Genomic DNA, 13,438 nt, shown 5'->3' on the forward strand with positions numbered 1-13,438 from the left:
CCTTCCTTGGCTGCTCTTTGTTCTGCCCACAATAGTCCCTGTTTCCTGCCCTCTGTCCCCTCCAAGACACTGGAAAGGGCACCCCCTTCTCCTTCCTGCCTCTCTGCACAGGGAAGGCAGATCCCTATTCCCTTCTAAATCTGCTCCATGGGTTGCACAATCGAGGCTGGACAAGCTGCTTTTTGGAGGAGGGTTATGGGTTTTCCCCTCCTTGCTTTGGGGAGAGTTCCCAGCTGTCTCAGTATCCTCAGGATGCCAGAGTGGAGGCTGGAGAAACTTTGCACTTGAAATAAAAGAGAAGGGGGGAGGAAAATGGCCATTAAGCAGAAACCCTGGACAGGAGCAAGTCCAAACCCCCTGCTTTCCTGCTGAGTTGGCTGATTGCAGTGGCAGAGTTGCATAAGATGCATCTCCTCTCCCTGGGGTACCCCAAATGTGGCTGGGTGTCCCCTGCCCCCGAGGCACCTCAGAGGCAGCCGTGCAACCCCCGGAAGGTGCCCAGGTCTCCCCTGTCCCTGGGGGACCCCGGAGGAAGCCGGGCAGCTCAGCACACGCCGTGGAGCCCGCGAGGGCTCCAGCCTGGGCCGCCGTCCCGCCAGCGTGGGATCCGCTGGCTGCCTCCTGCTCCTCGGCACGGTAATTGCAGGCTTTGAAAAATTCCTGCTCTCGGGGCAAAGGGAATGGGTTTGCCTTCCAGAGAGCACTCTCCTCTGATGGCGGCTCCCAAATTTCTCTAGCACCTTGGCCAGGGTCCCCACCCTCCGGGTGGCCGTGGATTGTGCTGGCGTGCATGTCCCGCTTGGACTCCCACCAGGGTGGCTGAGACCAGGGGGGCTGCTCATCCCAAACCAGCTTCATGGTGCAGCTGGCTCATCCCAGCCCTGGGCTGTGTGCCAGGGCCTGCTGAGCACTGTTGAACTCAGCTCATGTGTGAGGGTCCCTCCCTGCTGTCCCCCCGGGGCAGCCTGTGTGGCTTTTAGGGGTGTGGGCCCCCTTAATTGCCTGTCCCAAACGATGCCGCTGTCCTTGTCCATAAAAGCCCTGGAGCCGGTGAGTGGCGCGTGGAGCACCAGGCGGGAGGGTGGGGGACCCTCGCCACACAATGAGCTCATTGTTTTTGAGGAGGTTATTAAAAAATTATAGCATTTAAAATTACAGTGGAGGATTCTTCCTCTTGCCGAAAAGGAGCCGGGGGAGGAAGGGCCTGCGGCCTTGCAAGCCCCTTCCCCGCCTCTGCAGGTCCCAGCCCTGGGATCCTGTGCCAGCACAGGCCACCTCTCCAGTCCTGGGGAAAGGCACTGCCACGGAGTGGGGACGGGAGTGGGGATGCTGCCATCGTGGGGACACTGCCATTGCACTGCTGCCAACCCGTTGAAGAGGGGTGGGGATTTTCCCTCCTAACCCCTGCAGGCTGGAGGGAAAAGGAAAACATTTGCTGTGGGGAACACAAAGCTGGGCAGGGACCTGATCTGGCAGCATCCTCACCTCCTCCAGAGCCCCTTCCCCAGCTGGAGGCTGAGCTCTGCCCCTCAGCTCTTCTTTGCTGCCTCCTTTCCCCTACACTCAAGTGGGGTGGCTGTGGAAGGGGTTGCAGCCCCCTCTGCGTGCTGGGTAGGTGTGTACTGGAGCCCTCCATCCTTTCCCAGCAAGGGGAAGTGAAATGTGGCAGAGGGTCAGGATTTGTGCACTGTGGGGTCACGAGGCGCCTGCCTGGCTGAGGGTTCCCCTTTTCGGCAGTGTGGTGGTGTGGTGGCAGCAGGCGCAGGGTGTGCTTAGTGTGTCACCCCGGGAAACCACTGAGTGTGTGTCACCCTGTCACCCCAGGAAGTCGCCGAACCACTTGGCCAGGCAGCTCAGAGGGGGCAGGGTGGCCTCGGGGTGGCCCCGGCTGGTGGGACACCTTGTGCAGCACCCAGCCATGAGCAACCCACGAGCTCCGGCGGTGGAGGGGAAATGAGTCACCCTGAAAGGAGAAATGAAGAGGAGGGCAAAAAAAAAAAAAAAAAAAAAAAAAGAAAAAAGAAAGGAGCCCTCCCCAGGGGTGGGGAGGAGGGGGGGCTGCCTGGCTCCTGGTAGACTGCTGGGGGGGCTGACCCCATTCTGGCCATGGGGACCCCGGGTGCCGCTCAGTCCCGTCCGCAGGGGCCGTACATTGTGCGGGGCTGTGTGGAGTGGTGGCAGCTATTGTTCGGGAGGGATTTGGCATCCTGTGTTTCTTGAAGCTGCAGTTCTGAGAACAATGAGGTTTCCTGCAGGGGCTGAGGGGGGTGCAGCGGGCCCTTCCTCTCCTGCACCCCGCAGGAAAAGTTACTGCGGGGGGCGTTCCAAGAGATCCTGGCACCCCTCAGTGCCACAGGTGGGACAGGGGCCAAGTGGGAGAGAGGTGGGTGTAAGGGCTTGGGGTATTTTTTCCAAGGAGGGGAGTGGGGGCTAGCCCTTCTGATATCGGGTCTGGAGATAGTTGGTTGGTAGGTGACAGCTCAAGGATGGTGGCTGCAGTGTCCCGTTGACTTGCACCACTGTAAACTGGATACTACCGTCATGTCCAGCATCCCACACTGGAGGTGCCAAAGTGGATTCATGTTTTTTGAGTTTTTTTTTGTTCTCTTCCTTTCCTGGCCTGTCCCTCCCCAGGCTTGGTTGTCACCTGTGCTCCTTGCCCGTGCAGCCCCGGGCAAGGGGGTGTGCAGAAAGGGTGCAGCTCCCCTCCAAGAAGTGCAGACAAATTAATTAAAGAAATAAAACCTTTATTTTTTTTACTTTTAATTGAATGTCATGGTGGGGCTGGGAGGGTTGAGGGAAACCTGTGAGGCCCCAGTCGGTGCCCACATGGGGTGACTTTCAGCTGTGTGCCCCTGTCCTGGCTCCCAAGGTGCCACCTGGTCCACCCACACCAAGAATATTGCAGGGATGTATGTGGGGAGAAGCTGGGGGGAGATTCCTCAGTAGGATGAAGCCTTTTGGTGCAGGCGAGTAATAAACAATTGTCCCTGTGGTCTATTTATAGCAGTTGAGCCAGAGGATTAGTTGTGGGGTTATTTTTGGAGCAGCTGAAGGCAGTTGCTGGACGGCGTTTCTGAGCTAATCAAGCAAACATTTTCTGTCTCGCCTGTGCGGAGGCTCCGTGTCCCCTGTCCCCCTCTGGCGAGGCGGAAACCTGGGGTGGGGCGCCAGGGCACGTGTGATGAGCTTGTCTTGGGCATCCTTGGACGGTCTCCTGCTGCTCTGGTTCAGCTCATACCTGGTTCAGCTACCTGAACCACACCCCAAGTGCTTGGGGGACATGGGGACCAGCGGCAAGGTGCTGGCTGTACCCTGCATTGGTTGGGGGTGACATCCCCTTTCTCTACACACAGCACTGACCCTGTCCCCCTAAAGCAGGGATGTGTTCACGGAACCACAACAACCACAGGCATCCTTGGCCCTGCAGCTGATGGGCTGAGGTCCCCGTCCCCCAGCTGCCCCCTCCTCATCAACAATTCCCCCTCCCCTTTGCTCAGGGCCTTCCTGACCTCTGTCCCTCCCCAAAAGCCAGGCTGCACGGCAGGCTCTGCATTTGTGAGAACTTGCCTTCCCACCTCCTCCATCCCTTTTCTTTTCTTTTTTTTTTCTTTCCTTTTTCTTTTCTCCTTTTCAAGCCCCAAAGGTCACTTGTAGCCCCGTCCCCTCCCATTGAGCCTTCTTGCAGATCTGGGCTCTCCCCACCAGCTCGGCTGGGGACCTGAGCAAACAGGGCCGGGTTAACCAGCGCAGCTGTATGCAAATGACCGCTGCCCGCTTAACTCTCCTCCGCTGAGTAAAGTCAACCCCACTATTGTACCCACCTCCTCCAACAAGCCACAAAACCCCAGTGCGTTCCCGGGGCCGGCTGTGGGGTGGCACCCAATTTCCAGCTCACTTGTAATTCATCATCCCTAGCGCCCGGGCTCCATCGTCCCCCCTCTGCCGCCTCCTGCCTCCCCCACCCCAAGCCCTTTTGTCTTTCTTCCTTTGCCCTTTTGTGCACGTCTGGTTTTTAATAGCGCTTGGCAGCTGGTTGTGGTTTTTCTCCTCCAGCTTTGTTTGCTGCCCACTGATTGATGGCGATGCCTTTCCCACCCCCTGCTCTCTCTTCTTGCTTCTCGCCCTTCTCCAAATCCCAGGCCAGCAGCAGCCCCCCCAGTCCCCCTTCCCGGGCAGCATATGCCAGGAATTAGCTGTGTAAATAGAGGAGTGCAGCCTGGCGGGTAGCTCAGGAGCCCGGGGAGGAGGTAGGGTGCTGCCTGGGACTTGAGAGCCGTGCTGGGATGGGCAGTGAGGGACTGTCCACTCCTTGGGGCTGGTGAGAGGCACCTGCACGCACCATCTCAGCCACCCTGGGTTGGAGGGGGACACGGAGAGCAGAGAGGAGTCCTGGGGGTATTGTGCAAGTGGCCAGGGACAGCCATGTGTTGTTGACACAGGTGGGGATGCAGTTGGCAGCCGGCTCCACAGGCAAACACACCTGCCTGGGCGGCTGCTTTGGCATCCCCGGCCACAGGCGCTGGCCAAAGTCTGAAATCCCTGCTCGGATGGAGCTGCACTCTGCACCTGCTGCCCTGCACGCACCCTCCCTCATGCTGGGGACAGCCCCTGGCACCCGAAACCTCCCTGCCAGCTGCTGCTCCGTGGAAAAGGCGAGAGGATGGGGATGCTCGGCGTGGGGGTTGGGGTTTGCATCCCGAGGGAGCTTGGCACGCTTCTTGGTCTAAAGCTGAGTGTGTTATGGGGATGCTCCACTCCCAGGTGCCACTTTGGGTCTTGGCGAGGGGGAAGAAGTCAGTGGCAGCATCCTGGAGGGACCGATCCCAGGTGCTACCCAGGGGCACTGTGTTGCATCCAAAGCCACTTGGTCTGAGCCCCTCGGTCCTCAGAGGTGCCTTGTCTTCTCTTTCAGACCTTCATCTTCACAGACGGGGAGGATGAGGAGCTGAAGAAGCAAGCACGTGAGTCTGTGGCACTTGTCCCTTTGTGTGTGTGACATGGCCAGGTCCCCTGAAGAGTCCCCACTTGTGGAGCATGGTGGGAACTCTGGAAAAGCCCTCACCACAGGATCTGGGCTGAGAAGGAGGCAGTTCTTTTCACTGGTTATGCTTAAAGCACCCTCTGCCAAGGAACCCCACCTGGGGGAAGGTTTCCTTCCCAGTCAGCCCAGCCTGTCTCCAGAATCATGCTGCTGGGGAGCACACTAACAGGATGGGGTGCCTTTGTACCTCATCCCACCCTGGGATGAGCTGGGATTGATGGGCAATGCAGGCAGGGTTTCATGGGAGCATTTCCTTGGCAGCCATTCTGCAGGCTAGAGTCAGTGTGGTCTATTCTCCCCATGCAAATTACTCCTTTTCAGGCTTGGAAGTGATTGCCTTTGAGCCAGGCAAGCAAAATAGGGCAGGATTTTTGCTATCATGTCCTAGAAAAGCTGTCTCACAGACACTCCCTCCTCCCAGGGTGGCTGGTGCTTGGCTCTGGGATGGGCAAGGTGATGTAGGATGGCATCACACCTAGAACATGGGACAGGGCTGAACTACGGTGCATCAGTTACATCTGCTGCATCTGCATCCCTTGATCATCCCTTCCCTTATCTCGCGTGGACAAAAAAGACCTTCCCTAAAAATTCATCAATTGCCCAAAACAGTGTGGCATGGAGGTCTTTCAACATCAGGATTATCCATGAGTTTCCATCCCCCTGGCACACCTGGGGCATGTGTGGTGAAGCGTCACCATCTGAGCACGTGGGGGGGTGTGGGATGCACCGATGCCGGGCTTTGACCCCCCCCCCGTCTCTTCACGCAGGAAATGTCATCAACACCAACTGCTCGGCTGCCCACAGCCGCCAGGCCCTGTCCTGCAAGATGGCCGTGGAGTACGACAAGTTCATTGAGTCAGGCAGGAAGTAAGTGGTGCCCGGGGCTGCCCTGGGGGACGGCGGGGCTGAGGGGAAGGGGTGGTGCAAGCAGAGACCGTTTGTATTTTTGGTGTGGGGCCTGGGGAGCTGCCCAGGTCCGATGTGACACCGCTGTCACCGCAGGTGGTTCTGCCATGTGGACGATGACAACTACGTGAATGTGCGGATGCTGGTCAAGCTGCTCTCCAGCTACCCCCACACACAGGACATCTACATCGGGAAACCCAGCCTGGACCGGCCCATCCAGGCTACGGAAAGGATCAGCGAGAACAAGATGGTGAGAGTGGGGAGAGAAGGTGGATCTGGCTTAATTTGGGCTGGGTGGAGAAGGAGGTCTCACTGCTGTTGTCTCCCATCTCTTGCAGCACCCTGTGCATTTCTGGTTTGCCACAGGCGGAGCGGGGTTCTGTATCAGCCGGGGGCTGGCGCTGAAGATGAGCCCTTGGGCCAGGTAAGAGCTTTGGTGTTGCCCCCCCATGGGGACTCGTCATGGGCCCAAGCAGGGCACAGAGAAGCGACATCTTTCGGGACGGACGTTGAACCGTGTCCCATCACCTCATTCTTTGCTTGCTGAGGTTGTCTGCAGGGGGCTTGGAAACAAGCTGGGAAGGGCTTCAGTTCCCCCAAATTGACTTTTAATCAGAGCTGGGCACCCAGTGGCCAAGCCCAGACCCCGCAGGGTGCCCGTATCCCCTGGGATTTGCTCCTCTGCAGCCCCTCTCTGTCTCCCCGCAGCGGGGGTCACTTCATGAGCACCGCGGAGAAGATCCGCCTGCCCGACGACTGCACCATCGGCTACATCATCGAGTCCGTGCTGGGCGTGAAGCTCATCCGGAGCAACCTTTTCCACTCGCACCTGGAGAACCTCCACCAGGTGCCCAAGTCGGAGATCCACAAACAGGTACCCCTAGTTGCCACCTAAAAATTGGGCATCACGGCTAAGATATTGATTGACATGCGACCAAAACATCAGCAGAGGGGGAAAAGCCCCATCGGCCCATCCCTGTGGGGTGATGCAGAGTGTGACTGGAGGCTTTGGGAAATGGGGTGAATCTCGCAGCCCCTGCTTGATCCTTATGGCCATGTCGGCCACTTGACCCTCCTGTGCTTGCCCCCCCCAGGTGACACTAAGCTACGGCATGTTCGAAAACAAGCGCAACTCCATCCACATGAAGGGAGCCTTCTCTGTCGAGGAGGACCCATCCAGGTGAGAAGGCAGGACCCCGTTTCCCCCCCAGGCTGGGGTGCTGCGGGGCTGCCACCGTCCCGTGCTCAGCATTACTCCTCTCCTCTGCAGGTTTCGCTCCGTGCACTGCCTGCTGTACCCCGACACGCCGTGGTGCCCCACCAACATGGTTTACTAGGAGGCGCGTGTCCCCTCCAACCTCGTCCCGAATTTCCCCGGTATCCGACGGGCGTGCGGGACCTGCGTGCGGGTGTGTCGGTCTGGCCTCGCCGCGAGGCGGACGGACGGACGGACGGACGGACGTCGTTGCTGTGGTATTGCACAGTGTGTGTGTACTGAAGGCTGCTGTGCGGCCCCTTGTCCCCTGCCCTGCCTGCCCGGCTGCCCGTGCCCGCTGCCTGATCCGGCCGGGATGGTGGACAGGGACGGGTCCTGAGCACTTAAACTGTTGGGCGCCCGCGGCTGGCGGGCCCCACGCCATGCGTGGGGAGCGACCACAGCGCGGGGCCTTGCCCACCCCGGGCTTGCTTCTCCTTGATTTTTTTTTTTTTTTTCCTTTCAAATGTCAAGGTTTTTTTTTGGTGTGTTCTTCCCCTCTTTTCATCTACCCTCCACCCCACTCCTATAACCCCTCACCCACCCCATTGCTCTCTCCCAGTCCCAAAATCTCAGCAGCGAAGCTCTGGCTCCCATTTCGGATGAGGGATCCCTGTGAGTTTTGCTCCCTGGCTCGGCAGGTGGGCAGAGGCGGGCAGGGGAAGGCTCTGGCCATGGCAGTGGCTGCTCCAGGGTGCTGCAAAGCTGCTGGGTGCTCGAGGGCTGCACTGGAGGGAGACGGGGTGGGCGCGTTGGCATCAGCTCCGTTTCCTGGAGCTGCCCCTGTGTGGCTGAAACTGTTGCCGGCAGCGCCGATCTGTGCACTATTTATAGACTCGTGTAAAGACTTTCTATAAATACAGGGGTGGGAGGAGGGCTTTTCCGGAGCTGCCGGAGTGATGTGGGCATCGTGTTTGTGCAGGGTCTCCCTCCAGTGCTGCTTCCCTGCCTGCTCACAGGCAGCTCTGCACCTCTGCAAAGGGGCCCCTCGAAGTCCAGCCAGGGGCTGTGTGGGTGTCCCCTGCCCCACTGTGGGGCCAGAGCATCCTCCAGCCCTGACCTGGCTGTGGGTGTTGCTGGGGTTGGCCGGAGCACCCAGGAGGCATCCAGCCAGCCAAGCTCCTGCCATGGGCGGGCAGTGTTTCCCAGCCTGGCTGTTATGCTCTCCCTGATGGAAAGGGATTTATCCAGGGAGGGAGAGGGACTCCACATCTTCTGAGAGCTGCCTTGCCTGCCACCACCAGGCCTCTGCCCCTGGGCTGAGCCAGAGCTGAAAGTTTCCAACCTGAAGCTGAGTGAAAATAGCCCATAATGGGTGTGTTGTAAATATGTTATTGTGCCAGTATTTTTTTTACTGTGCCTTTTTTTTTAAGAAAAAAAGAAAAAAAAAACAAACCACATTGAGAAATATGTAGATTTTAAAATGCTTTTTATACATTTTCTGTGGATCAGAAAAAGAAAAATCCCCAACCTTTGATAATCTGTTTAAGAAAGAAAGAAAGAAAGAAAAATTTGCGATGTCTTGTAACTATCACTTACCTTAATTTATATGTTCCAGTATCTGGAATGTCACTCTGTGCTTTTTTTGTAACTAGGATGTGTTTAAAGCAATAGCTGTGGGAAGGGGAACCAGCATGGACAGTGTGTTCTCAGGGACCTGAACCCGATTGCTGCCACGGGGTTCCCGTGGGAGCGGTCACCAATAAAGCGGCTTTTTTGCTGACCACAGTCACCTGGTCCCGGGCTCCGGTGTCTCTTTATGGATGAGCTGCTCCGAACACCCCTTGATCCCCCGCGGATGTTGTCACCTCTGCCCAAGCTCTCAGGGAGGCACCGAGGAGGGGTTGCCTCCTATCAGCCCTCTTTTCCCACGGGTACGGGGATCTGCTGGCCATTTGCATCCCAGGGTGTGAGGGTCCTCTCCTCCTTCCCCTTCCCAAAAGGCTTGGACAGGGCTTGTCACCTCAGGGCTGGTTTTTCCCAGGCTCAGGGGTGGGAGCAGTGGCGGCGGGGATGAGGTGAGAGCCGGTTGTTAGCAGGGTGTTGTTAACAGCCGGCGGGCAGGCGTGTGCGTGGGAAGGTTGGGGTCTGGAGGGGGGGGGCAAAGAGCCCCTTCTCTCCCAGCCTCTTCCTTCCCAGCCCTCCCTTCATCCTCTTCACCGCAGTTTCAGCTGACTCTGAATATCCACCTGCCAGTAACAAGCCCCAGCTTTCCTGGGCTGTAGCAATATCATAAGATCTTCCCCCCACCCCAAACCAGTCCTGTTTGTGCCCCTGGTACCAGCTCCCACCTGTGCCATCCTCTCCTCCCCACCTGCCCACATCCCCAGCACCTTTTTTTTTTTCCTTTTCAAGGCACACTTACTTACTTCACAGTTTCGCTTGAACCTCTGGGTTAAGGGGTTGGCGCTGCTAAAAATACGGCCTGGCAGGAAGTCGGCGTGTGCTGAAGCAGCCACCCCTCCTCCCAACACCCTCTCACCCTTCAGACAGCCACAAAAATCAAAAGTCCCCCAAACTCTGCAGCCCTTGGGCTGCCATGGGCGAGGTGAGGCTGTGGCTGCTGCCTCAGAGAACCAAGTATTGCCCTGGCCTGGCCACCCCAAAAAGCTCCCCCGAGAAAGGGAGGGGTGGAGAGCAGTCCTGCCTTCCCCCAGCTGACTGGGGCCAGGGATGGTGTGGTGGGTGCAGGTTTTGGTGCCCCTCTGCCCTGCCATGGTGCAGGGTCAGTGAAGGGACCTGTGTCAGGAGCAGGAAGCTGTGACACTGTGACACCATCCCCTCGCCCGCGTGTTTTCCCATTGCTCATGGGCTGCGGTTTCAGCAGTGACGGCTCTTCCTGGCAGCCCCATCACCCTCTCTGAGCCTGACCCTCCCTTGACCTGCTGGGGTGGGATGGGGATTTGCACCCAGGACAGGGCATCACCCATCTCGCCCCACACAGGGCTGGGTGCAGGGGATTTACTGCAGAACAACCCAAATCTTGTGGTAAGTGCCCACCAGGGGATGTGGCACGGGGCTGGGATGGTGCTGCAAGGAACAGGAGCCCCTGACAGGAGGAAAGGCTGGGAAGCTGCTGGGCATGGTGCAACACCTGCAGGGGGCTTAAAAAGCAAAATAAATTGGAATAAAATATTTTTTTAAATGAAATTAGGATAAAATAATACAATACAATAAAAATACCCCATTGAGGCTTCAGGAGCAGGGGCAGGCAGCTCACCAGCCCTCCAGTTTGTCTCCCACCAGGCTCCCAGCCTCTCCCTCCTCCCTTCCCTGTTCGTGGGCCGAAAAGTAAATAAATACACGCAATAATAAACAAAAGGAAAACAAAAGCAAAGCCTGCTGCTCTCGCATACTTGGCAGCTCCACAGGCCAGCCTGCTTTCATCTGCACCCCGGCGCTGTTGTGGGACGTCCTGTTTACTCTCCCCCGCTCTCGGCAGCTGATAAGGCGGCTGTACCTTTTGGAGAGTCTGGTGTGTGTGGTGGTGGGGTGGGGACAAGCCCAGCTTGCTGGGGACACTGCTGCTATGGAGGGACCACTGCTGTTGACACCACCGTGCCCAAGGGATGCTCCAGCACCGTGCCTGGCCAAAGGCTTTCCCCATCCCTGCGTGGTTGCAACATTGAGGGCAGAGAGTAACACACTGGTTTAGTCCTTTCTGTTGCTTCCCATCTCCTCTTTTTTTTTTTTCTTTTTTTTTTGTTTAATTTGCATTTGGGTCACTTGCAGTCCTGGACTTCATGTGAATCACTGCGTTCCCAGCCCGGCTGTGGGGACTCTCAGTGGGGAGCGTGTGCGCGGCGGCGGAACCAACACCCACCCTGGCACTGACGGCGGCGAGAAAGGCTTGAGACTTGGGGTGGGAGGGCAGTGTTGGGAGACAACAAAACTTGTGTGAATCGGCTCCAAGAGCCACTTCCAGCTGCTCTGGCCCAGCAAACTAGAATATTTGTGGGAAACGAACATGAAAGCATCCGAATCGCGGGGCCTGAGCAATGTGTGCAGTGCTCCAGCTTTGGGAGTTGCCTGTCCCAGTGCTGGATGGGAGAGTGCTGGGACCCCGTGGGCTGATGATCTACATCCCACCACCTCTGTGCAGCTGGAGGTGACTAAATCCACCACCAGCATTGTCTATCTTGGAGTGAGGGGCTGCAAAGCCCTGTGACAGAGAGTGATGGCTGCAGGATGGCCAAGATGCACTCTTGGGGTGTGCAGGGCAGCCCCTCAAAAGCAGTTCCCAGCCATCACCCATATCCCCTTTATTTTTTTTTTGGCTTTCTACTATTTCCCACCCCTGCATAACATGCAGGTGGTTAAAATAAATACCCCCCCAAGCCCCACAAAGTTTATTTTTTCTCTTCCTGACTTTTAAGACCAGCCTTGAATCTGTCAAAACGAATTCCCCCAGCCTTGGAGCTCCCAGCAGCCGCTGCTTCTGGTCTGCCTCAGCTGCCCAGTGGCAACTCCCCCCTCCGCTCCTGTAGCCATTTGGCAAGCAAAGAGTGGAGGAGGAGATAATCAGACCATCTTAAAAACAGCTGGAAATGCTTCCCACGGCTCTGCCAGATGAGATCCTTGAAGCTGTGGCTTCACTGCACAGCCCCGCTCCCAACCCCTCCTCCTCCATTCCCCCTCAAACCAGGGTGGTTTCACCAGGGAAACTGTCAGGTTTGTGCCTGTCCCTGCTGAGGACAGGGACCTGAAAGAAGCAGTGAGATCACACAGCAAAGCAGTGCCACTGGATGATGCCCCAGCCACGTCCACATCATCCTGGTGAGCCCCCCCTTATATAGGGGGACACAGGATGGGCTGTTGAGCTTGACAGCCCTAGGGAGCAGGGGGCCATGCTCGCTCCCGGTTGAGCAACCCATCCCCAGGCCCCAGAGCTGACGTGTTTGGAACAGATCATGAGTGGCCGAGTGATTTATGGGGTGCAAGCGCCAGGTTCCGTGATGTTTGGCTGGTGGGAAGAGGAAGCGGGCGGGAGAAGCACCAGCATCTGCAACACCTCGCAGTGAGAATGTAGCTGTGCTTCCTCCCACTTCCCTCCAAGGACTGGGAGGGATTAAAAAAATCCCTGAGCTGGGATTTTTGCTGAGGTCATAGTGAGAAAACACCGCCTGCTCCAGGCAAAGCCTTCCTTGCCTGCGGAGTCAAGGCAAACGGCCCTGCTGGCAGCAATGGAGACATCAGGTGCAGAAGGAAAAGCCCTTCTGGCCCTGTCACCATCCATCCCCTCTCCACCACACAACAGCACGAGGGCACTGATATGTGACCAGCTGCTTCATCACTGTGGCCACAGCCAGGCCACCCTCCGGCCCTGCCTGGTCATCCCAGTGGGTGAGGGCAAACGAGCTGGGATGTCCCGGGGTGCTGTGACCCACCAAACTGGTCCAGGTTGAGCTGCAGACACGGGGTGAGGAGGAGCATCCCTGTGGCTGCCTCCGCTACAAACCCTCCCGACTTCCAAGCGCAGGGCTCCAGCATCCCCACGTGGTCAGACTGATCGGAGTCTCCTCTTTCAGGGTTTCCTTTCCAGGTCTGGCAGACGCTCAGCTCTGTCCTGGCCTCCCTTGCAGTGCAGGGAGACGTGCCCACCTCCTGCAAGCAACGCAGAGAAGGGTGGGGAGATGGGGTGTTTACTCAGGGACAAGGGTGCTTCAGAAGGGGTTCGAGAAGATGAGCTGCAATTTCAGCTGCCTGCTGCCTTCCTGGACACATGGGGAGTGCAAGTCCCTGTTGGAGCATCCTGAAGGAGAACCATGAATCCAGCTCTCAAGTGGAAGGAGTTGGGTGGATGCCACCTGCTCAGCACCGTGCTTGGCAGAAAGTATTACCTGTAGCTTGGGCCAATTGCCACCCCAGGAGGTGACAGGAGATGGGGACACACAGTCAGTAACTGTGTCCCAGCAGCCACCAGCTCTGCCCGATGGTTTTCCAGCCGCCAACCCACCGACAGCTCCCAGAGGCAGCGCTCCTGTTAGCACAGCTCAGCACACCACAAACAGGCTTGAAAGCATCTCCCCGGGGCATCCCTCCCTGCCTTATCTCGGAGGACAGAGATCTGAGGGACCACTACTGAGGGTTGATCTGAAGGCAAGGTTTATTCAAACACATTCTTCACCCTTCCCTTTGTTTTCTCCGAATGGCTCAGGAGGGAGGGGACAGGGAGTGGTGCAGAGGGTGAGCTGCTGGGGATGGTTGGCTGGAAAGCACCGGGAGAGGTCACT

General features: G+C 57.6%; 1 protein-coding gene across 1 annotated transcript in view; it reads left to right on the top strand.

The window, feature by feature from the left end:
- The window catches only part of LFNG (LFNG O-fucosylpeptide 3-beta-N-acetylglucosaminyltransferase), a 12,029-nt gene extending 3,096 nt beyond the window's left edge, over positions 1-8,933 (top strand). The window contains exons 2-8 of the mRNA XM_027889518.1: positions 4,916-4,964; positions 5,812-5,911; positions 6,047-6,200; positions 6,289-6,374; positions 6,659-6,824; positions 7,045-7,130; positions 7,221-8,933. Coding sequence (XP_027745319.1) covers positions 4,916-4,964; positions 5,812-5,911; positions 6,047-6,200; positions 6,289-6,374; positions 6,659-6,824; positions 7,045-7,130; positions 7,221-7,287 — 708 coding nt within the window. The 3' untranslated portion in view covers positions 7,288-8,933. The remainder of the gene's footprint in view (positions 1-4,915; positions 4,965-5,811; positions 5,912-6,046; positions 6,201-6,288; positions 6,375-6,658; positions 6,825-7,044; positions 7,131-7,220) is intronic.
- Positions 8,934-13,438: the final 4,505 nt, after the last annotated feature.

This window comes from Empidonax traillii, unplaced genomic scaffold (genome assembly GCF_003031625.1).
Source record: "Empidonax traillii isolate 1590-97213 ecotype Southwest subspecies unplaced genomic scaffold, ASM303162v1 scaffold263:size1499331, whole genome shotgun sequence".
In the NCBI taxonomy this organism is placed as follows: domain Eukaryota; kingdom Metazoa; phylum Chordata; class Aves; order Passeriformes; family Tyrannidae; genus Empidonax; species Empidonax traillii.